This window comes from Hermetia illucens, chromosome 2 (genome assembly GCF_905115235.1).
Source record: "Hermetia illucens chromosome 2, iHerIll2.2.curated.20191125, whole genome shotgun sequence".
Taxonomy (NCBI): domain Eukaryota; kingdom Metazoa; phylum Arthropoda; class Insecta; order Diptera; family Stratiomyidae; genus Hermetia; species Hermetia illucens.
Genome location: NC_051850.1, coordinates 31,095,707 through 31,119,702, shown reverse-complemented (window position 1 = coordinate 31,119,702; position 23,996 = coordinate 31,095,707). Strand labels below are relative to the sequence as shown.

At 42.8% G+C, this 23,996-nt stretch overlaps 1 protein-coding gene across 4 annotated transcripts in view; it reads left to right on the top strand.

The window, feature by feature from the left end:
• LOC119650294 (echinoderm microtubule-associated protein-like CG42247) overlaps positions 1-23,996 on the top strand; it is an 82,928-nt gene that overhangs the window by 12,722 nt on the left and 46,210 nt on the right. The window contains exon 1 of one of the 4 annotated variants that reach the window (XM_038052929.1): positions 8,102-8,123. The exons of 2 other annotated variants lie outside the window; for them this stretch is intronic. In XM_038052929.1, coding sequence (XP_037908857.1) covers positions 8,118-8,123 — 6 coding nt within the window. In that variant the 5' untranslated portion in view covers positions 8,102-8,117. One more of the 4 variants, XM_038052931.1, reaches the window with a different exon arrangement.

Sequence of the window (23,996 nt, the reverse complement as noted above, 5' to 3'; positions counted from 1 at the left end):
TCGTGTGCTAGAGGTGAAAATTTGCATAACACTTAACGAGTTTTTTGGTAACTGCTCCATTATTTTCACTAAGACGAATTACGTTAACGTATGCAGTCCATCACGCCAAGAAGGATACCCACATGCATCCACATTCCTCCATTTCTCCACTTATTCATACCTGGCAAATTATCCGTATCACATATCACCGTTTTTTTCGACATGCTCCATTTATTCTAAATGCCAACGCTCAAAAGTACTGCATAATGCACTCGTCTGCGAAGTAGGCACTCCATATTACTTAGAGAGTCAACTATGTCCTTTTTTGTGTCGCACCGATTAAAAAAGGCTATAGATCATCCCAGTGAAGCGGTGCTTACTTAAGTGGCTCGCCAGATTCCCAGCTAGCGTAATATGTTTTTATTAACATAATAATTATTTCACATTTCTCGACTCCCACTGGGGCTGGTACTTCTCCCAGGACAATGTGCCCCATCATGTCATAAATTTCTCGGTTTGCTCAACATGCAAGTAACAATTGTGAAACAATGACTTTCATTGGGGAGAAGTGCTGTTTAGAGCAAATAGAGCGAGGGTGGCGCAGCAATTTACAGTTGTGTGTTTCGCTAGAAGACGAAGGATTAACCTCCTTTTTCCTTGTGCCATGTGGAAATAATTTATTCATCTGTTCAGGTTAGGATGAAGAAGAGAATAGAAAAAGCTGGGATTGTGGATAGAGATTTGGGAAAGTAGGTTAGAATGTACATTTGCTTCGTGCTGGAAAGTCTCGGGGGTGAAAATTATTTTTATTGAAGTTGTATGCAAGTATATAAACGTGTAATGGCATCCAAAATGTCAGAGTTCAAGTTATGACACCTTATTTAAGTTTTCACTTCCAATTATCCTTAAATTCATTTTCCTAAGGAACCCTTTTACGACAACATGTGGAACAAGAAGAGATTCACTTGACGTTCATATTTTGTTTGCAAATTTTTATAAATAAAATGCGTATTTGCTATGGTTTGGAAGTCATGGCGTAATTATGTTTGGAAGGCTTGGTATCAACAGCGAGATTTATTGGTTTCACCAGTAGTTTGGTTTCTTGCTGCATCGCAAACTCCGCTCAGATATTATAGCGTCGCTTGCTTCAGTTTCCCGCTGAAAGTTCTGAACCACCATTTCCACCACTGATCCTTTCGGACCGTGACCACCATCTAAAACCGCCAGGAATGTTCCTCCATCCAAAGTATTTGTAGACTAACCAAACATTTGAGCTTTTTTACTACAGGTATGTTTCCGGTTGTCACTTCTTCGATAGCCAAAGCCGAGATGCTGTAATACTCACTTAATCGAGCCTAACTCCTTACTGTGGAAAATCAGTATATTTATTTATTCATTTAATTAAAACAATATATAGAAAACAAATTCCTTGTTACATACTGTCCTCAGAGACAGGAGCAACTAAATTGCTTATATCACGCTTAAAGCTAAAGAAGGAGACAGAGTCAAAGGACCCAAGCTTTAGGGCATTGTAGGACCGTCATAGCCTCGGGATCAGGGATCGAAAGTAAATCTCTCGAAAAGTAAAGAATTGGCAGAGCAGTCCATTAGGCAATTGCAGAGTTTGAAAAGAGTACACGTATCAAGGAAGATACGGCGCTGCTGCAGGAAAAGAAGATAGTGTGCCGAGTCGTGACGTCAACTCGTAGAAGCTTCTTTTTGTAAAAGAGGGTCCGAGTGAATTTGCATTCAACAAAGCGATAGTCACGGATGCGGAAGGGGGACCAAATTACACAGGAATATTCAAGGATGTTTCTGACAGAGGAGTTGAAGAGTATTAAGGAGGTCTGATTGAGGTAAAGTCGGAGGAGGAACGTACGATAAAACCAGACTTGAAGCTCTATTGAGGATGTTGGGGAGGGTTTAAGGGAATAGCATTTGCAATGGCCTTTATTGACATTCAGTGTCAGCTTATTGACCGAACACCAACAGACCAGACTATTAAGGTTGGACTGTAAGAGGGCACAGTGCAGTGGATGCGAAACAAAGACAAACAATTGAAGGTCGTTTGCGTAAAGCAAACATGGGCAGGAGAGGATAGAGCTGGTCATTGATAAAAAAACAGGAAGAGTAGGGGGCCAAGTATAGAGCCTTGGGGAACACCTGAGGATGGAGAGAAGGAGCAAGATGAGGAACTATGAAAGTGAGAGGTAGGAAGAAAGTCAGGAGATGATTGAAGGAGGGAAGATGAGTAAAGAGAGTTTAGGAGGAGAATATTATGGTCAACGGTATCAAAGGCTTTAGAGAAATCAATGTATATAACATGTACCTCCTGTCATGAATTAAAGCATTTAGCAACCAAGTTGGTAAAGACCAGAAGGTTCGAAGCCGTATATCTATGTTTCACGAAACCATGCTGCAGAGATGGCGATAGAATTGAGTAGGAGATAATTATCGATTGCACAAGCCCAGAGCACTGAGGAAACGGCGGTTGCCGGTGAAGTGGAAGGAGTGCAATTATATCTTTCGAGGACTTCAAAGCATCTGGAATGGCTGGCATCTATCTTGCGATATCAAAGGAAAGTATGCAGCACTTCAAGTCACTTTTTTTAGGGCACTAAACTATCGCAACAGGAGATGGTGGTATATGAATTCAACAGCGAGTGAGTACTTGAGGCAAGTAATGATAAAAACCCCTAACTTTCTCCACCTGGGTCAATCCCTGGTTTTACCTTGGACTATCCATTGTTAAGCAACAAGCTTGCAACGAGGCTAATTACAATAATCTATGAGTGAAATCACCGACCGACGCATGATAACACGAAACTGACTTTCAACCATCTCGGTATTTTTGTCCTCAAACTGGCCACTTATAATAGGTTAGGTTGAAAGAATGAGGAAAGTTGTAGCTCCAAGCATTCCATCCTCATGCATAAGGATAATTAAACTATCCGTATTTACGTCTATTCAGACCATTTTCTGGTAGAGCGCTCCAAGGCTTTTATAAATCTAAGGACTTCTAATAAAAATAGGGTGTTTGTGGATTCCCTGTCAAGGATCAACATTTCCGAGGAATAAGAGGATACTGGGCAGTTGCATAGAAAGTGGCCGCCACATTCCTAACGAAGCCGAACCCACTACAATGATTTTCTGCAGGTGGCAATTGAGGGAATACTCTCTCGGAAGAAGCCCTATTCGTGTAGAGTCAACGCGGAACGTTGACTGTTTCCACATTATCCTGGAAGTCGCTATTGAAAAAAAGTGACAAGTTCAATTGACACCAACAAATCCCAATGCGAGCGGAACCAGCTGCTGAACAGGCTAAAATAGGATAAAGCAACGAAAATGTCCCAAACGTCCGCTTCGAGAGGCTATATAGAAACCCTTTTTTCTGATTATACCGTCTTCACGGAGCAGGTCCGGTAAAATTTTTTAACGCATTTGAAAGCGTTTGCAGAATCCAGAAGGTGATCAAAATGTCATAGTCAAATTAATGGCCAGTGACCCAGTCAAAATTGTTCTTTTTTCCAATATAATCCGCTTCTCAAATTTTGTTCAAGTCTTCGAAACTTTTAGTTCTTTAATTTAATTGAAACACCTCCGCGTCTTTTAAGTCATCTTGACTTTTCCATAGTACCTTTAAACGCAGGGTACACTTTGGTTGATGTACATCATTAACATACTTAACTTGTTAAAGGGCGTAGCGGATCTGGATGGGCACTTCTCCAGTCAAGTCTACTCTATAGATACCACTTCAGTGTATTTCTTAGAGCATTGGTCCCATCGATCGAGGCTTAACTTAAGCCGATGATGTTACTCAAGCCTCATAAATTTATTGCTCCGAGTCCTACGAAAGGAAAGGATTCATTTTTTTTCAAAATTTTGGTAGTGCCCAATTTTCTGGATTCCGTTAATTTGACGATCCTCGGATGATAAAAGGGATAATATGTATCCTAGAAACTCTACTTCAGTTACTACAAGAGTGGATTTTGATAGGTTCACTTTGATACTGGCACTTAGGCAAATGCAGTACTAATATTTTAAAGAGCGCGTAGGATGAATCTAAATTGTTTATATCAATAGTATCACTTCCCAACTAATATGTTCAAAATATCCTTGTCAATAAGGTAGCTGAGGCGTTCTTCAGTCCATTCTAACTCAGTCATGTAAAATCGTACTTTCCATTGGCTTTTAAAAAATTCTTTTCGAGGATGTCATGAGATCAGTTTTCGAGAATCATTTGAACTTACCAAGGGACGCTATAGTCCTGATTGTCGGTGTTATCCGAAATGGTTACCATTACCACGTTATATATGGTTGCTATTCACCTTATGTGGTACAGCGCGTCAGCCATTGTTGCCCCTCTTTAATGTATGACTAGTCCACTGTCACTTCCATCTTCTAACCACATCGCTCATGGATAACATGGGTTTCCACAGACCCGGTTTTTTCTTTCAAATAATATCAGGCCAGTATACATCGGCTTTGAGGCTTTGAGCTTTGGACTGACAGTGGTGGTCGCTTTCCATGCACTACTCCCGAATAGAAACACAGAAATGAAACTATCACTGAACAGTCTCTATTTGATCTTGATGTTGACGTTGTTAGTAATCGTGTGATTTCCACCAAACTTGGTAGGATCATGCTCTATGTTATAGCCTTCATTACTGCAAAACTTCGTGATGTTAAGATAACCTTATTTGGGTTTTGCAGCCAATTACTAAAAATTATAGTAATATACTGTTGTTAACTTTATTTGGAAAGATATCGGTATGGAGGGTATTTCGGAGCCGACGCATAATATAGTGGCAGCCGGTTGATTCTTTTCAGATTTTTGGTTTGGCTAGTTTCTGAAAATGGATCCGTTAAAGAGATGATCACTTTCGACCCCCGCCCTCCCCACCGGTTATACAATTTTCAAAACTAAGACCGGCTTCGGAAAGTACTAGAGACCTTTACCATTAGACCATTAGACTAGACCATTAGATACTCCACATGCCTATATTTGGTGAAAAAAACTTTACATTTTGCATGTATGGTCCCCCCTTAAATTCGGCGTAAAAGAATGTAACTTACTGTATTCATGAGTTTTCAGTTCAGTTTCCACCTTTCCACCAAATTTGGAGTCAATCGTTATAACAGTCTCCGAGAAAAATGGATGTGACGGACAGAGAGACAGACAGTAAATCGATTTTAATAAGGTTTTGTGTTACACATTGATAGTCTTAAGGTGATTTTAAGGGGTTTATCCAGAATAGAATAGTTGTTAGTTGGTAAATTAGTAAGTTTATTTGAGCGGATATCGGAATGGGACATATTTTGAGGCCTAGATTTCATCTAAGCGCACCACCCTGATTTTTTTCGGATTTTCTGCTTGCTTAATGAACACTTTGACATTTTGACTCCTTATCCAGACACTTTGCAATTTACGTCAAAACTAATCAATCAGGTCAGAACTAATAATCAGATTCGGAAAGTACTAATTGAGACCTTTCATTTGATATCCGACATGACTACATTCAAAACAAAACAATTTTTACATCCCCGCTTTGCATGTATGGGGAGCCCTCCTTTAAACTGCACGTAAATTAATGTCACTCACTGTACGCGTGGGATTTCATAGTTTCCATATGTCTACCAAATTTTCTTCGGATTATGAGCCATTAATGACTTACAATTGTTAAGTTTATAATTATATTCAAGCGATGCTGCATGTTAGCAGTTTTAATCGTTATCCAGTTGAATGGATGACCAAGATTTATTGAAGGTTTTAGTGTGCAGTCGGTGAAATTAGGAAAACAGGATGTATTCCAATTTTAGTCAATAATGCTTTAGGATTGGGAGTGTTTAGTCGTCATTGCGTTGATGAAGTTAAAGTGATGATATTAAATCTCCATTCGCAAAGGCCCAGAACGGACCAGAAGGCCGGCAAAACTTGAAGCACGAATGCATGAAGGCTGTTCCATATTATAACTGTATCCAGCAAAGTCTGAAACAGGACGTTCACCCTGACTTTACTCACAACAGCGAACCACTGAAGCGCAGAGGGGCACGGATGTATCAATGCCAAAAACCAAAGACGGTGGTGGCGGGAAATGCCGCACCGTGAGACAATAGAAAACGTATCATAATCTAACCTCCTTAAAAATATATAAAAGATCATCAATCATGCACTGATTCCTACTCAACAGGATTTCTTCAAGGTTAAACAATTTGTTATGCCATCTGCAGACCGAAACCTAGTATACTCTTTACACCAGAAGATTAGGTGTTCATTAGTTTCCCTAACTTTACAAGTGCTACATATATCCGAAGTTATGTTTCCAAACCCCTGACAAAGATTTCATTATATGTGCGATTGTTTTGAAGACGATACAGTAATTTTTCCTCGAAAGCTGTAAGTAGGCACGTGGCCTCCCATTTAATTATATGCAAAGTTGCGTGAATATGAAAAAAATGTCCTTTTACTCGTGACGCTACCAAATAGTCCTCCTCCCACTGCTTGTATGAGTGCTCCTAAACTGTCTTCAGAATATCAACAGGGGAGGGCCCGACCAATCTCGCGGAATACAAACCCAAAGACTTGTGGGCCTCTACATGAGCATGTCCATTTAATGTCTGTAATTTTGACAACTTTCTCCTAACCCACCCTCACAATTACCTTCATGGCCTGAAGGGCAGCAAAAAAAGTCAGGGCGCCAAAACCAAACTAACATTCAAGGAAAAGCGCGAGACCTAGGTTCCGTTTGGATTAATCACCGCGTTAGACCGAACCATCACGCCTGAAGGCAGCACCCCACGCCAGTACCAGAAAACCTCTCAATTTAAGGCCATCGACCAACCTACCACAAACAGCCGCCACGTGGACCCTGCCACAGGTTCCTCCCAAATCATAAAACAAGATCACCTGCACCTTATTTGAAATCATAGGAACTTCATTAAAAACTACAATGTGAAACAAGCTCCGGAACGACCTATAGATCGAAGACAGACCATTGTCAGCATTCGAGTTTCGTACCAACAAATTGTAGGTTTTGGAACTCCTTTCCTTTAGTTTAAGAAGTTCTTTGCCGCAAAGAGAGACCTTCTGAAACGGAGTGCCGGTTCCTTAGCTGTAGCAAAAATCTGGTGCAAGAGGATGGTTCTGATCAGCGCAGGCATCTTCTCAGAACTCAAGTAGATATAGAGTTAAATTTATTTTCAAAGTATCTGGGCGGATTCATAGTGGACGTAGCTGCATACTTTAAGATCGGCGTTACCACCGATCTACAGAGATTGATGGCCTTCTGGGGTGGCTCCAAGAAAAACTAGTTGCAAAGTCAATCAGCCTACCAGCCTTTAAAGTTTTCAGGATAATAGAGTTAAAATGATCTCTGACCAAACAAGTCCTACTTACTTCCCTGCCTAAGTACGTGATGGACTTGACATGAGCAAGGGTGTGGTTACAAACTTTAATGAGCAGGGGTGTGACCCTGCTTCTTATATGTGTTGGGATTTGGTTGTGTTGATTGGTAGGCCCAATCTACGGGATTCATCAACAAACCTGCCCTTGCGGATATTTAGAGGTCGAACTCAAATTGTTTCCGGTTGCCAAAGGAAATCGTCCGCATATTGGAAGATTTCAATACTATCAGAACATTTATTGTGCTGGGATGTTGTATAAAGGTTGAACAACATTGAAAGTAAAACACATCCCTGAGGAATGCCACTGCCAATTTGCACGCTGTCCAGGCCTAGTTGAAGGCGTCGATGGGTCATTATTCTTGACACCCCTAGATCCATCTTCTTGCAGGCATTCTTTACATCCAGCACCACAGCCCATTTTGAAAAACGAGAAATGAAATGAAACAGGCTTAGTAGATTGTGAAACTAACAAAATTAAACCAATATTAGAAGTCGTTTTATATGAATTAATAACTCCATTTCATTCTTGTATCCATTTTCTCCAAAATCTTAAGTGAACACAGCGTAAAGTTCGTTTGCTCCTTATGTCAAGACTGAAGTTTTTTGGTTCCAAGTCGAATGATCGATGGTCGAGGAGAGTCGAATATAATTCAATATCATCAAAAATCTGAAGATAAAAATTAAATAATTTTCAAATTTAAAAATCTTTCCAGGATACACGAGTATTTGAAGGCATGCAGGTAAATAGGAAGAGGTTAACAGGTAGCTCATAATACAGGGAAGTTAAATGTAGGTGAGAGCTTGGTACTGAAAGCTAGCTTGCCATTAGAGCTTGTAGCTTCCAAATGTAAAAACCATTTTTGCTTCTTCATCAAAATTTCCAAATAATTAGGATGTGCTTATGAATGCAATGCTTCTCCAAAACAAAAACGTGCTCATTGGATACTTTCGATCCTTATATATAGTTACAATCTTAGCCTTGGGCCGATGCACCTAGAATGCTTCCGATAAAATCTTCTTGATTGATAACATATTTGAAACCCCTGACGTAGATAGCTCTAACTCTTTTCAAATTTTGTTGATAATGTACAGCAAGTGTGTAATATTTTTAAACTTTTGCATGACTTTTACTCAAACTTTAAAAATCTTTTGTATAAATGTTAAATATTCCACTAGATAAGGAAAATCTTTCAACTATTCCTCTAACCTGTCTTGTCTTGAATATGTATGTGTGTGTTCTTTGTGACCGAAGTATCAACGAACGTCTCAAATATAAAATTTACCGCAATGTCATCTGTCCTGTCGCCCTCTATGGTTCTGAGTGTTGGCCTACTATAAAAGACAATGAACGGCGTCTTGCGGTAATGGAGACGAAAATGTTGCGTTGGACTATTGGCGTGACACGTTTTAATCACATCCGAAATTAGGATATCCGTGATCGTTATGGGGCTACACCGATCGTAGAAAAATTGCGGAAGAGGCGTCTTCGTCACGCAATTCGTGCTAACGAGAATTCACTTACCAAGATTGGTCTGAACATCGAAGTCGGTGGTAAACGACCAAAAGACAGACCGGAACAGCGGTAGCTTGATACGCTGGATGGGGATTTAAAAACCGTGAGATTGCACCCAGATCAGGCATTCGATAAAGTCAAATGGCGAAACCGATAACGACGAACCGACTCTGCTTGTGAACGGGACAAAAGCTGAAGAACAAGAAGAAAAAGAAGAAGAATTGACTGAAAACAAATTTTTGGAGCAATGTAGAAGTCTACCTAGAACTAAAAGTTCGAAAATTGTGGTTGGATTATGCATATTTCTTTTCAACTACTTACCAGATTCAGTACAAGGTCCCTTCCATTGATAAAATATTACTCAACTACTTATTCCTTGGAATTTTGATATTATATTTCAACTCATTTTTCTTATCGAAAATATCCATTTAACATGGCGGTTTCTCAAGGGTTAGTTCAGTTCGTTTCTTGCTGTCCTGCCTCACCCTGACCCTTTCTTCATTTTCATTTCAGAGAGGAAGGGTCCCTAGAGTCCTTAAATTCTGTTCCGTAGATTTCTACCATTGATAATGTGTATAGCATAGAACCGCTCACTTAACATTCCTAGTGAACATTCTCAACCCACTCCTTCTAGCGTCCAAGGCAGCCCATTTGTGCAGGAATCTTCTCAACGTCCGCTTCAGTAACTCCGATAGTCAGGAAAATTCCCGATCTATCAGTTCTTGCTCCTGTTCTACTGCCCAACAGGATCCAAGTGGTAATGTTGAGGCTGTGCTGCATTGCGATCTTTATCTGAAAGCGAGAGAAAGCCCTTATTGAACGAAAGAAGCTCGGAGAACTTCTTCCAGTTCAATCGCATTGTCTCTAACAAATTGTAATTGTCATGGTATACACCTATCAACTCAAAGCAGAGTTTGATGTATGGAGATGATGCAACCCTTAGGGCTGGGAGTTGCTACTTTCTAAACTGTTCACATCGGTTATTCGTAATCTGATGGACTCCTGTCGTTATATAAAACCCATGGATCGGCTTCGATATTCGTAACTGCAAATGGAGACTTAGCCATTGCCGGATGAGCCTTCTTTGCCGTCATTTGGACTGACAAATTGGGACCACGACCGTTGCGGTATGGGCTAAATCTAGGGTCAGGAGAGCTGACTCGTCCGATATAAACTGACACCCAATTGGATTCCACGAAAAAGGATCGGCGTTTAGGGGATCAAAGTTTAATTTTTATTTTTTTTATTTTCTTAGTTATTTCATGATTTGAAGTCCATGGTTTTCGTTTTACTAGGGAAAGTTCTCGACAGAGTCACTTTCGAGAGGCCACCTCCCACATCTTAAATCCTACGACCACTCAATATCCGAGGCTGTCGGAAGACCGGGCCGCGGGGTTTGATTGCTGGTAAGCTTCAGGTTTCTCCTCTAGTTGTCCAGAGGGTTTCCCTCGCTGAGCTTCCTTAACTTTATTATTTGGAGTTATATATGTATGCCCCATTTTTGCGTCTCTAAACTTGCTGTGGTCTACTAGTTTTAGTACAATTCCTGCCTCAAACGTTGCAGTAGCAAGCTGATTTGGCGCAAACATTTGAGGCGATATGCTTAGAAAAAATAAAATGACTGCGATGTCAAATATAACTGCCTGAGTACAACGAAGGGAATAAGGAGCCTAGCTGCCGTGATCCTGAAGAAGTACAAGTTTTTGCGGAATATTTGGAGACTCAGCTCAGCCTACTTGTCCCCAGAAACAACCCACGATGGTTGAAAATCAAACCCTTCGCCTCTGATTACCTAGGTAACCACACCCCCGTCGACAAATCTTCAGACTTAAGAAATTGAAAATTCCTGACTATGAGGTTATTAATTGCTTTAATTGAAATTTGTTTACTATCTGCTCTTCACTCGGTTTTGAAGCGTCAAAACTAGGCGCGGTCTGTTTTTTTATTACACCGTTTTCACCATTTGATTTTCAATAAAACCGTCCCTCGACTCGATGGCAGTCATATCCAAACTTGTAAAGATAATAACCCTGCGAGATCGAGAAAAGTACAAACAGATATCGGGCAAAGAAATTGAGATCCAAACGCTCATCTATTTCGACAATAATGCCTTTTAAGTTCATCACATAGCCTCATTACAACATTTGTGAATGAGTGTACCAAAGTCAAAATTTGTCGACCCTGAAAATAGATGCTTCCACACCTCTGCCATGTCATTATCCTCTAAATTGGACATAGCGCCCACCTGCCCTAGGGCTGTCGGTTCGCTGAAATTTTTTCTAGGCCTTTCTTAAACGTGTGCACTCTTGCTCTACTGGTCTACGCCACGTGCTTTTAAAGGATACCCACTCGTCGGCTATTCTAAAACATTTGAATCTATTGAATGGCATAGTTAGTAATAAAGCTGCCAGCCTTTCTTAAAGTGTGATCTGTTTACTGTCACTACATCAACGCGTCTACTGACACATGAGTCGTACCCAGAATACTTCGACAGCATGTCGGGGGCATCCGATAACTACTGGTTAGATTTCGTTAGTAAAAGTGGCGATTATTTTCGACCTACTGGTCCCATATAGCAGCACAGAAAATTGGAACAATGCTGGTGTTAAGGGAGTAAACCACTGAAAAGCCTGAAAAATTGGGCAAATTGGATTTTTTTTAAACAATTAACATGTCGATATTTGGTAAAAAACTGTTTACTATAGTGGGGGAGTAGCAGTAAATTTTATCAGACCTGTGTAATTCAAAATTGCAGCTTCCCAGCCTCTTGGCAGAGATGACTTTTTTTGTCACATGGTCGGAATCATAACCACAGCGGTTTCAAAGAACAAAGAAAAATTGGTTAGGAATTTATTATCATCGTCAACGGCGCTACAACCGCAATCCGGTCTAGGCCTGCCTTAATAAGGACCTCCAGATATCCCGGTTTTGCGCCGACGTTCACCAATTCGATATCCCTAAAATCTGTCTGGCGCCCTGACCTACGCCATCACTCCATCTTAGGCAGGGTCTGCCTCTTTCTTTTTTTTACCATTGACATTGCCCTCATAGACTTTCCAGGCTAAGTCGTCCTCATCCATAGGTATCAAGTGACCCGTCCACCACAACCTATTAAGTTGGATTTTATCCACAACCTGACAGTCGTGATATCACTCATAGATTTCGTCGTTATGTAGGCTACGGAATCGTCTACCATCATGTAGGGGGCCAAAAATTCCTCGGAGGATTTTTCTCTCGAACGCGGCAGAAAGTTCGAAATTTTTTTGCTAAGAACCCAGTTTCTGAGAAATACATAAGGGCTGCCTCGTCTGTGATTTTCGAGCCTAGATAGGAGAAATTATCAACGGTCTCAAAGTTGTGTTCTCCTGTCTTCATTGTTTTCGTTTGACCAGTGCGATTCAATGTTCCTCGTTCTTTGGTGCTTGGTGCTGACATTACCAGCAGGTACTTCGTCTTGCATTCATTAATGTGTGGACTTGAAGAGGATAGTGTCTCTCGCATTTACTTCTGCATCGCGAATCACTTTCTCCAGAGCCCTTATCTAAGACCGTTGTTGATGTTGAATGGTCTCGAGAGTGATCTTGTTGCTATTATCTGGCCTCGCACATTGGTCGGGGTCAGCCTAGTCAGTCTTATTAATTTCGTCGGGATGCCGAATTCTCTCATGGCTGTGTACAATTTTACCCTGACTATGCTGTTATGAGCGGCCTTAAAGTCGATGAAAAGATGGTGCAACTGATGTCCATATTCCAACTGTTTTCCATCGCTTGCCGCAGAGAGAAATTTGATCTGTTGCTCTTTGGTATGGGCTGATGATGTTCTGGGGGTATGCCGCCATCCGGCCTAGCAAGATAATAATAATAATCGTTGGTGCAACAATCCAATTGGATTAGAGCCTTGACGTGTGGTAGAGCACTGCATTGCGCTTATGCGAGATTATTACCCTAATTTGACTCAGGTACTCATTAAGCAGCAGAGTCGGCTGGTATCCGACGTCAAATTACGACACAAATTCTAATGCCACCAGTGAGATTTTAACCGCGACCTTCCGTACGGCAGCCTTGTACTCTAACCACTCAGCTATCCGGCCTAGCAGGATAGCGGAGAATATCTTATAGATGGTACTCAGCAACGTGATACCTCTATAATTGCTGCACTACATGATATGATAATGTCTCTTTGCCAGTCCTCAGGCATCGATTCGTTGTCAATAAATGAACCGTTGGTCGCCTCCATATTTAACCAATTCGGCTTTAATTCCATCGACTTATGGTTTTTAAGCCGGTAGATTGCACGGACTGTTTCTTTTATATTTAGTGGTGGCGATATTTGTCCGTCGTCTCCAGTTGGCGGGACCTCTAACTCGCCGATATTTCGGTTATTGAGCAGTTCATCAAAATACTCAACCCATCGCTCCAATATGCCCATTCTGTCGGAAATCAGATTTTCCCCTTTGTCTCGGCAGGATGAGCAGCGGGGTGTATAAAGCTTCATCCTGGCGACTTGTTGGTAAAACTTGCGCGCCTGGTGCGGTTGCTCTCTGCGCTTTTCTGGTTCACAGACTTGTTGGTTCTCCCAGGCTTCCTTCTTCCGTCTGTGAAGTCGCCTCTCCGCTTGCGCATGCCCGCCTTCTTTGCGAATACAACATTATTCGCTATGCGGCATTCTTCCATTCCGTTGCTAGCTTACATTCATCGTCAAACCAGCTGTTCCGGCTATTCTTGCGGCTAGGGCCAAGTATGTTTGTTACCGTATCAATGATAACAATCTTCGGGCGGTTGTGAAGATCATCTGTTGATGCTTCTTATCCAGGATCTCTGGTAACTGCGGTTATTGCTGCATCCATTTCCCCCTTATAAATGTTACGAAGGGCTGCGTTGTGAATGACTTTAGTATTCACTCTCACCTGATTGTCAGAGAGGATTATAGGTGGTATTGTAATTTGAGTACTATACCAACGAGATAGTGATCCGAGTCTATATTGGTTCCCCTATATGTTCTGACATTCATCAAGGCTGAGTGGTGGCGGCAATCAACCCATGGTCAATTTGGTTGAAGGTGGCCCCATCTGGAGAGGTCCACGTATGTTTGTGGACCGCTTTCTGCGCAAAGCAGGTACTCCAAACAACCTTTCCGTGTGATACTGCTAACCGAGTAATCCGCAGTCCGTTATCATTGGTATCCTTATGTAAGCTATGCGAGCCGACATATCGCTGAATACAGGCTCCTTCCCTACTTGACTGTTGAAATCTCCAAGTATAATTTTGATATCAAACTTGGACAGGCTTCGAGAAGGTATCTTTCTCCGACCCTGCAGTTTTTTCTGTAGGGGCATGAACGTTAATGAAGATTATATTTCTAAATTTGCCTTGCAAACGCGAAGTGGATAGCCTTTTGCTTATATGTTCAAAGCCGACAACAGCAGGTTTCACTTCTTGGCTAACTAAGAAACCTACTCCGAACACATGGTTTACTGGATGGCCGCTATAATATATGTTGTAGTGGCTCTCCTCCAGGAGACCGGTCCCTGTCCAACGCATTTCCTGCAGCGCACTACTCAATTTTTGCAGCCCCTGGATATATTTATTCAAAGCACTGCAATGAGAGCAGCTCATAGGCTAATTCGATTAGATCTATGGGAAAACAACGGATGTGGGGGGCACAGAGCATTGGAAGAGTTACTGGGAGGACTAAATCCAGTTCTTACAATGCCTTTCGATTCTCGTGTCCCCATACATCTGTCTGGTAGAAGATATGTAGTTACCCTGACGCGTAGAGAGGACTGGGAAGACCCAGAGGAATGCGTGGCGGGATATACGGAAGTCATCTACACCAATGGCTCAAAAACAGAAGAGGGTTCTGGAGCCGGAGTCTACCTCTCGAATAAAAACGGGAAGTGGGCTTTTCCTTTGGGACAATATGCAACGGTTTTTCAAGCCGAAGTTTATGCGATCCTAAGGGTGGCAAACTGGGTGATTGACGAGCGGTTGAAGGGCAGGCGCATCGCAATCTGCAGTGACAGTCAAGCTGCACTGAGGGCATTGAGCAGTCCTTTGATCACCTCGAAAATCATCTAGATTCAATACGGTGGAACTACTCTGGGTACCTGGTCACTGTGGCATAGAGGGAAATGAAATCTCGGACGCTTTAGCGAAAGAGGGGTCAATCTCCCCTATGCCGGGACCGGAGCCAGCAATTGGGGTATCAGTAGCATTGGCTAAATCTATTTTCAAAAACTGGGAAGAAGTTTCCCATAACGACAGGTAGCAGAGCTTAAATGCTGCTCGACACATCAAACTTTTCCTGCCAGAACCCAACATACGTACCGCAAAGTTTATCCTGTCGAAAAACAGGAGGACTTGCAGGTGTATTGTGGGCATTCTGGCAGGCCATAATTCACTAGCTGGGCATATGTTCAGAATAGGAATTACCGAAGATGATACGTGTCCCTCCTGTAATGAGGAAGCGGAATACACCGAGCATTTCCTATTTGAATGCCCCGCCTATGGACGCATCAGGCATCAGATCTTTGGTGCCGATGTCCTCCAATTGCGACGGGTAGCATCACATCCACTAACGGAAATCCTGCGATATGTTAACGAATTCGGAATATTCCGTTAGACGGGGGAGGCGAGTACAATGGGCCAACACGGCGTGAGTGCTCAGAAGCTGTAGCTTCTCCCCCACCATACACACACACACACACACACACATCAGCTCTATATTGGGACAAGATATCGGCTAACTGCTTCGAAGCTTCATCTCTGTGCAGGGAGCACACCTTCCATGAGAAAATGCGCAAATCCGTATTTCGTTGTAGTTGCCAGGTTCGTCGCTGTAAAGTCCATCCTGTTCGAGGCTCCTTCTGTGGCTTCGTAACGTTGGGGTTCCGTGGAGGGTTGGTAGCCCTACCCAAGGACCAATTTGGGAGTTCAGTTGGTACAATTTTTCCAGTTGTTAGGCGCTGGAGATTCACCTTTATCCTTCTCCGTCTGCAGCTTTTCATTAAGAAAGAACTTCCAGATCTCACTACGTGAAGGTAGAGATAGGGTTTGGCAGTGGAGCTGTTGGTGGTGGTTCAGGTTTGGAATCATAACAACTTGAAAGCTTTGGGGATTATTTTTAGTCAATGACTATTCTCTGCTCAGAACCAACTAGTTTCAGCTTACTTACAGTAATACGCTAGATTATTATCTGCATTACTCATCCCTTTCAGGGAGATCACCATTGCTAAAATCAGACTTAATTATTTCTGCCTTACTACAAAGTAATTGTGGATGATTGACATTCGACATTTTCAGCCAATCCAGCAGAATTTCAGGATGACGATCAAGGGATGCAAAGTTATTTGAAGGCATCGACAGGTCTGCTGGTAGGGATAGGATTTAGCGAATAATTCCTACTGCTTTCAAATGATAATTTTCGTTTTTCCTCCCAACATGAAAAGGTGCTGCTACTTAAACCCATATAAAAGTATGTAATTGGGTCCTCTTCATTCCATATCTGCTTAGTAAGCAGAAGTTTGCAAATTATTTTAGGAGCGTGTTTAAATCCTTTGTTTGAAAAGAGGGGGAGTTCCTCATATAGGAAAGTTCTCAAGCAAATCCCTCTCAAAACGTAATTCAATCACGTCAGATCAAATTGATAATCAACGATGCATATCATCTCTCTTAGCTACCATCATCATTATCATTATTTTCTCATTTAGACGTGTACTCACTCATCCCTGAAAACGCTTTGTACTCCACACTTCCACCGCCAATCTGAGTGTGCCGTCATCTGATCCCCAACCATTTTTTGCTGAACTTGAAACTTTTCAATTCAGAAATTTAATTAAAATCTCCTTCCACAATCATGAGAATTGCGCCCCCCGTCGCTGGCGTCTTTGTTCCGCAATGCCTACAAAAGCTAGCAATTTTCTTGAACAATTACCAAATTTGCATAATCTTCTTGTTGACATTTTTCTCAACATGCGTGTCACTCAGAGTTTCCTTAAACGCTGTTATTGTGGCGACGAGGTATTACACGCCAAGAGAGTGGCATACAGGGCGCGATTGCGAAGGGTAAAACAATGACCCTGTTGTGCTTCATGGTATTATCCGGGGCACAAGTTAATTTCCCGCGTATCCTCACATAATACACAACGTGCTAGGAGAATTTAATCACGCATTACCTACCCCTCTGGTCGGTCTCCATGCATGTAGTCATACGACAAGACTGTTTTCCCACACGATCCCATAATGAAACCATCTTATCATTCAATGCTGCTCACTCTTGTGGGTTTTCCTCTGATATGATCCGTCGAATTTCATGGCAAGAGGAAAGGTTATGTACTCCGAAATCATCTCCTCCCACGTCCTGGTCTCCTTGAAAGGTAGGGCTAGAAACAGTAACATTATGGATTATAAAGGAGACAAACGACCATAGGTTCCGAAAGTGAGAAATATATTATTAAGATTTGGCATTTCCAGCCGCCTCCACTAGTACGAACTTGATGGCAAGCACCATTTCAGGCGCTAACCTTCGCCGCAGTTCATCTATTTGCTGTGTCCTTAAATCACAGCCAAACACGTAATAAGTGGAAGTAATAAGGCGTTATTTTTCATAACATTACCTGAAACGGGAGACGATGATTTATTGCCGAATCGACAATTTGAATGGCATAACTTACCCAGACACCTCGCTCTGACCCCAATTTCCCCACAACGTTGGGAAATCCTTTATCGCGGGCACACGCAGCTAAACTGAGGGTGAGACCCTCATGAGTTTCCTTCCCCTTCAAAGAATCCGTTTTGCAACTGCGTTGGGGGCCGTCATAGAATAACTAATAAGATATTTTTTTTGCGTCCAAAAAGCTGAAATTGCTTTTCACGTCGCCTTGAAGCCAGAAAAACCACTGACCGCGATTTTTGAATTTTTCCACAAGGGAGAACCCGGACGAGTCGAGAAAATTCCGCCACCCCTGGTCGACGCCAGGCGAATATTATTCACCTGGGGAACCAATTAATTAGCATGCGAAGTTACAATTAGGAATCTGTCCTGATTGTTATGTGATCCTTATCTTCCATCGTAGAAGTAAGAAAAGCAGCGCAAGAAGAAATGGTGTAAGAAATATGTGTGGAAAATTCATATTGGGGGAGGGGGAAAGTTGTGAGTTGCAATACAAGCATTTTACGCCCGTTTAAGTTGTAAAAGGCCTCAAGGAGGACATAATGCGAATATGAAGTTAAATGACCCCATTTTGCACTGCATCGAGAGGGGATTGTTAACCTAGATTTGTTTTTCGGGAAAGCATGAAATGTGATATCCCCATGGAGAGGAATGAACACGAGTCGAGAAGTGAGCACTAGCTCGCTATTGTAATCATGAATTGCTATTCGAAAGTGGAATTTCGTGCTGAGCAGTACTGCATGAAATTGAAATTATTATATTATTAATAAATTTGAAGGTACACTTCCTCTATTATTCTCCAAAAATTTTCTTAAAGCAAAAGCTAATTCTAAGTTGACACATATCGGGGTGGTGGGCTCTTTTATTCGCACGGTAAGGCGATCCCGCACTTCTTGTATAGCATCCCGGCGTTCGAGACCTCAGACGAAAGGTCTTCTTCCATGGCAAATCTGTGTCTACTCTGCTTTCAGGAGATGTTCCTTAGGTTCGGAAACTTGGAAGCATCGAAGATATGGCACCGCCTGAATAAGTGTATGAGGTGACTTGGGGGGGGGGGACTTATTTATTTTCAGTCTTCCATTTTCCCAACCGAACCTATATAGATGTATATGGTAGTACCCTATGTGGGGTACACACCTACGTGGCATCGCTGTCGCTTCTTGGCAATGTCGTTCAAACCACTTCACCATTTTCTGAGGAGCTTGCACTCTTTCTCCACTGTTCAATATCAGGTCATTCAAGGACAAACCACTATTCGGCCATAATGGAATAATAGGTTCCATTGCATGGGATAACCCACACTGTAGTTACCAACTTTCTTAATGCTTCGCGTATCTACTGCCACTCCGGATCGACTTCCGGATCAACTCTTCCACAGGTATCTGGTCCGTGCTATGACCAACTTCTTCATCACATCCACGAAATCCTGATGACCCGACGAATGATGGAAATTTAGATATGAGTTGACGAAAGATTGGAGCTTTATGGTAACAGTGCCAGCCACTCTCTGCCATATAATAGCACAGAGAAAACACTGGCGTGGAGCAGCCTCAACTTGATGTTATTGGGGACTTGCCTTTTCAAACTTAGGACAAACAAGAGAAGACACTTTCACGCTCTCTTATACTCGCAGGCAACAGCGCAGCTCTGATATCCTTAAAATCAGCAAAATGTCTTAACGACTTTTTAGGACTTGGCCGAAAACTTCAAAACTCCAAGGGTGAAGGTACTTTCTATGGGATCTGAATCGCGCAGACCCGGCGGCGGCCCGTATTGAATTTGGTAGTTACCGCTCTCTTTGACTGCAGGCAAATGCAGTAGCGACATACAAACGAAGGTAAGCGATCATCAATTCGATTATCCCCTTTGAGAAAGACTCCGGCCGTTCTTTTGTCGAGCACATCCCGGTGACAACTCCTAAATTACTCTGACTACGATATGGTCGATCTGATTAGATGTAGTCGATTAGTCGAACCCAAATTGCGGCCTTGTGTGATGATAAGGTGCTGAAAGTTGCAGGAGTCTAAAAATCGTTCACAGATGTTGTTGCGGTCACCAAGGCAATGCCTCCTGATCACATGTCCGACCAAGGTTTCGTCAGAACATATCTTCTCATTCCAATCATCCAAGACGATCGCAATGCCGCCTTTAGGAAACCACCACTGAACTGCACTTAGCTACTCATTGAAAGTGTCCTACTCTGCTATATCGGGAATCTCAGTTGATGTTTGTTGGTCGCACTTGTTTCTCAACTGACACAGAGGCAATTAAAATGAATCATTCCACGTTTGATATGATATATTTCACGTAATCTTCAAAAGGAATTTATGATGTTCAGAGCGGTTCTCGGTGGCTAGCGCATGGGTATAGCAAATCATTTGATTCCAGCAACAGGGTATCAATATTCGGGACGGTTCTCCGTAGCCTTTTCCTTCGACTGTCCGCAGAAATCGCTCTCGATGGTCGTCCTCGTTCGTTACTCGTCCATGAAAAGGAAAGAAGCGTGGACCATATTGCACTCGAGAGACGCGTCGGGGATTGCCCGACGACGCTGAAACGACCGCTGGAAAAGGGGGTATTCGCAAACTTCAAAGTGTAGTGCAGAATCCAATTCTGCTAATAGATGGTGCCAGCCGCCACAGTACTCTTCCGCCAGTGATAAAGTCACGATGCAAATTCAGGGTGAAAAGAATATAAATCAAGCGAAACCAGCCTGATAGCGATCACCAACACGCACACGTCTCACAGATCTTCTCGGATGTATTGTTGACTGTTAGTCCTCCAGCAAAGCCGGCTATTGTTGAAATCATGTGCCATCGGTGTTAATGGCTCGTCGCTCATCATCCAGCTTCTTCCCAAGTATGTAGGTAGGCTTCAAACGGTCGATTGAAATTTTTGCCTCCCTGCCATGAATGTTGCCGAGGAAAGTCTGTTCTAAGCGGCTGGTGATAGGAGAAGGACTGTCGTATGACATTTGAATTGTACCTTTAACGGCGTCTTACGGAGACATGTTGCGTAGAGCAAGGTCCCTGAAGATGAACTTTTAGTGTTCACCATGCGTTCGTTCGATCGTCCACCTGGCTCCTGGCGCAGCTCGAAGATGAACGAAGCCGGATCCGGATTTTTGGAATTTTGTAGCGTAAGCAGTTCGCCAGGATGCCGGAAAGGTGGGCCGTAAACAAGGTCAGTAGCAGTGGCTTCTAAATCCTCCCGAATTCCGAGAAGATCTGCTGGTAATACGTGGGTACAGTGAGTATTCTCGTGGCATCGAATAGAAGCTTTAAGTTGTCGATGTAAACCCTCCACTACTCTGTTGGCTTGAGCGTAGTATAGCGATGTACGGAGATGATTCATACCTGTCAACTGACTAGATGATTTGAACAGGTGCGTTTCGAACTATCTTCCCTATATCCATCCAGCCGCATCGTTTGGCCTGTAAGCACGGCATAACAACGACGTTGAGTTTCTGATGCAGAGCTCGACAGCCAGGTAGGCAGCGGGCAGCTCTCCGTCGAAGGCGCTGTAGTGAGTCAGAGTAAGGCTCAACTTCTTTGAAAAGAATGCTAGCGACTCCTGCATTCGGTTAACTTGCTGCTGAACGGGATTCTCCAGCTCTCAAATTAGAGGCCCTCGAACCTGAGAGCGAGGTCGTCTTCTGCCTTCTGAAAACCGCTTCAGTTTTAGGAGCACAGTCAAGTTAGACCTTTCGTTTGATGTTGCCCACAAGAAGGCCGTGGAGTGGTGGTTGTGTTTGAGGACAGTCCGAAATACAGTTCCTGTAGAAATTAATGACGTTAAGAAACCGACGTAACTTCTGATGTTCGGCTTCTGATAGCTGTAGACGCTTTGACCTTCTCGGGTCGTTGGCGAACACCATCGGCGTTGACCAGATTGCTAAAAAACTACTCCAGCACGCCGAAAACGGTGATTCAAACAGGCCGATTGGTGTCATGGTCGTTATGTTTTCCATCGATGAACTGGCTGTTCTTTAACTCCACCAATAAGCTGTAATGTGTGAGGAAATCTCCCTGGATGATTGACCTCGTAACGTCAGCCAAAGGAAGTACCGACCAAACTCGAGATCGAAGTAAAGTTCAGCTATGTCATACATATGTATCAAAGGGTCATTTGCTACTGCGAGTTCGTACATGGACTGTATACCCTTGAAAAATGTTCGTGCGTGCAGTGACGCAGATGTTGACACTTGTTTCGATAAGGAATTGTTGCTTCTCACTCATCAGTAAAGAAGAGGGTTGGCGCGGATTGGCCGAGTCGGGCCCTGCGTTATTTTTCAGCCCTCGTGTTTTTCACAAAGTCACATGCACCACCTTGGCCCTGGAGTCATAAACGTGTGTACGTCCTTCTGAGTCGCGAGGATTGCTTCCACTGACTGTGGTAGACATCCGATCTGCAGCTTTCGCAAAAAAACTTACGAAATCACATAGTCGACTTAAAAACTGTAATGGCTTACAGTCGTAGATTTCTTCTCTTTCGAGATGCCGTCAAGTGTTGGCTACTTGTAATGAGCCGAGACGCTTCATAAGCTCTTCCTTGACCTTTGTAAACGACAGGTCGACTGTCGGTGACTTAATAATGCTCTTTACTTCAAACGCCTACCTCGGCTCTAACATTCCGAGCATAGGTCTAAATTTCGTAGCTTCTATTCTCACTTCTGCGGCCTCGGAAGTGCCCTCGACCATCGCAAACCACAACGATGGATCGTTATATGCACTGGAACGTATTGCAGTTCAGAGTGTCCGTTACTGCCATTAGGCATTTAGCACCTTCACCCTAATACACCTAATATTCCCGAAATTGTCTCTTATATTGACCGACCATGTGGAGTTCGTCTCTTTGGGGATCAAGGTTGTTTCTCCGCTAACACATAGGCGTAGCCCTCTCCTTCCGCTGTCCGCAGAAATAGTTCTCGATAGTCATCGTGTGGCCGTCCTCGTTCGCTGCTCGTCCAAGAGGAAATATGGAAGCGTGGGTCACATTCCACTTGAGGGACGCGTCGAGGGTTGCCCGATGGCGATGAAAGGATTCCTGGAGGAAGTAGCGTTCAGAAACTTCAAATTGTGGTGCGGAATCCAGTTCCATCCACAGATAGTATGGCATAATCCACGATGTAGTTTTCGCCATTTGTCAATATGTGTTCTATCAACTGCCAGGTCCACTCTCTGATCAGCGCATCTATATATCTAGCCGAGTAGTAGCTCCAACCTTCTATGGTTAACATGTAGATAGTGTAGTTTATGAACTCGTCTTTTTATGGATCTATCTCTATTAAATTTCCTCTACCCAGGAAACACTCAATAACCTGCTTCTTTGCCACTTTTCGTGCATTTTGCAAAATGCAAACAAAGCTAGTTACTGATTGCACCCTTCAACCAGGATCATCCTTCGTTTCGTTGTTGATTAGCTGACCTAAAAAACTTCTTTGGACCTTTCTGAGTTTGATTATTTAGACCCTGGTTGTCTCCTATCCCGCTTTGTCAATTCTGACCTGAACCATAATAGTCTTGACACTGCTGAGAGTGAAACGTTTTTCGAAAGCAGAACTCTTTGATTAATCTTGTTCTTCTCCTTTAGCTTTTGATATGGATTGGATCAAGGGTGCATCTAGTGTATCAAGCGAACGTTGTCTCAGAGGGATATTTAACGTTTTCTCATCGATTTTGATGGCAAGTGAGTTCTAAATCAGCGTGAATTACACGTTCACAGCAGCAAACGCGCCTTTTTCGTCTTTCACTAATCCAACGAAATATTTAGTCTTCACTACAGTGAGGCGTCATTCATTGGCTTTTCTAACCGGGCAATACTCACAACCAAAGGTCGTTTATGCTTCAATAACAAAAAATGTGAAACGCCGCTTCGCTAAGTTGGACTTGTTTATGATAGCGTTTATTCGAGATATTTAAATCACACAGTTCTAGGCGGGCCACTGCAACTCATAGCTATAGTGCCTATTTCATTGAGGTCAGTCACTTTGCTATGAGTCGCTACGAAAACAGTATTAGCGGTGTATAGGGCACTGGGCATTGGATGCCCCAGTATCCATAACAAGAACAGTATCCATAACAAGAACAGAGAGGAGTACCGAAATTGCGCTTTCTTGATGAACAGAGTAGAGTAGTTTAACTCAGCACTCCGGTTGTGTAGCACAAGTTGTTACCGTAAAACATACTAGATGGGTTCGTATAGCATACTGTCAATCGCCTTCTCTAAATCCAAAAATGCCACAATCAGAGCCCCGCTGAGACAAGCAACAACGGTACCAGTCTATACCAAGTGTATCGCTTAGCATTCATACTGGTGGATGCAAGAATTACCTAAATCTCTACCGAACTATGGAGTACGGCACCCGTGTTGAAACGCAACACCACGCCGAGGCCCGAAGGTCTCTTCTCGCTTGAGCACAACCACAACC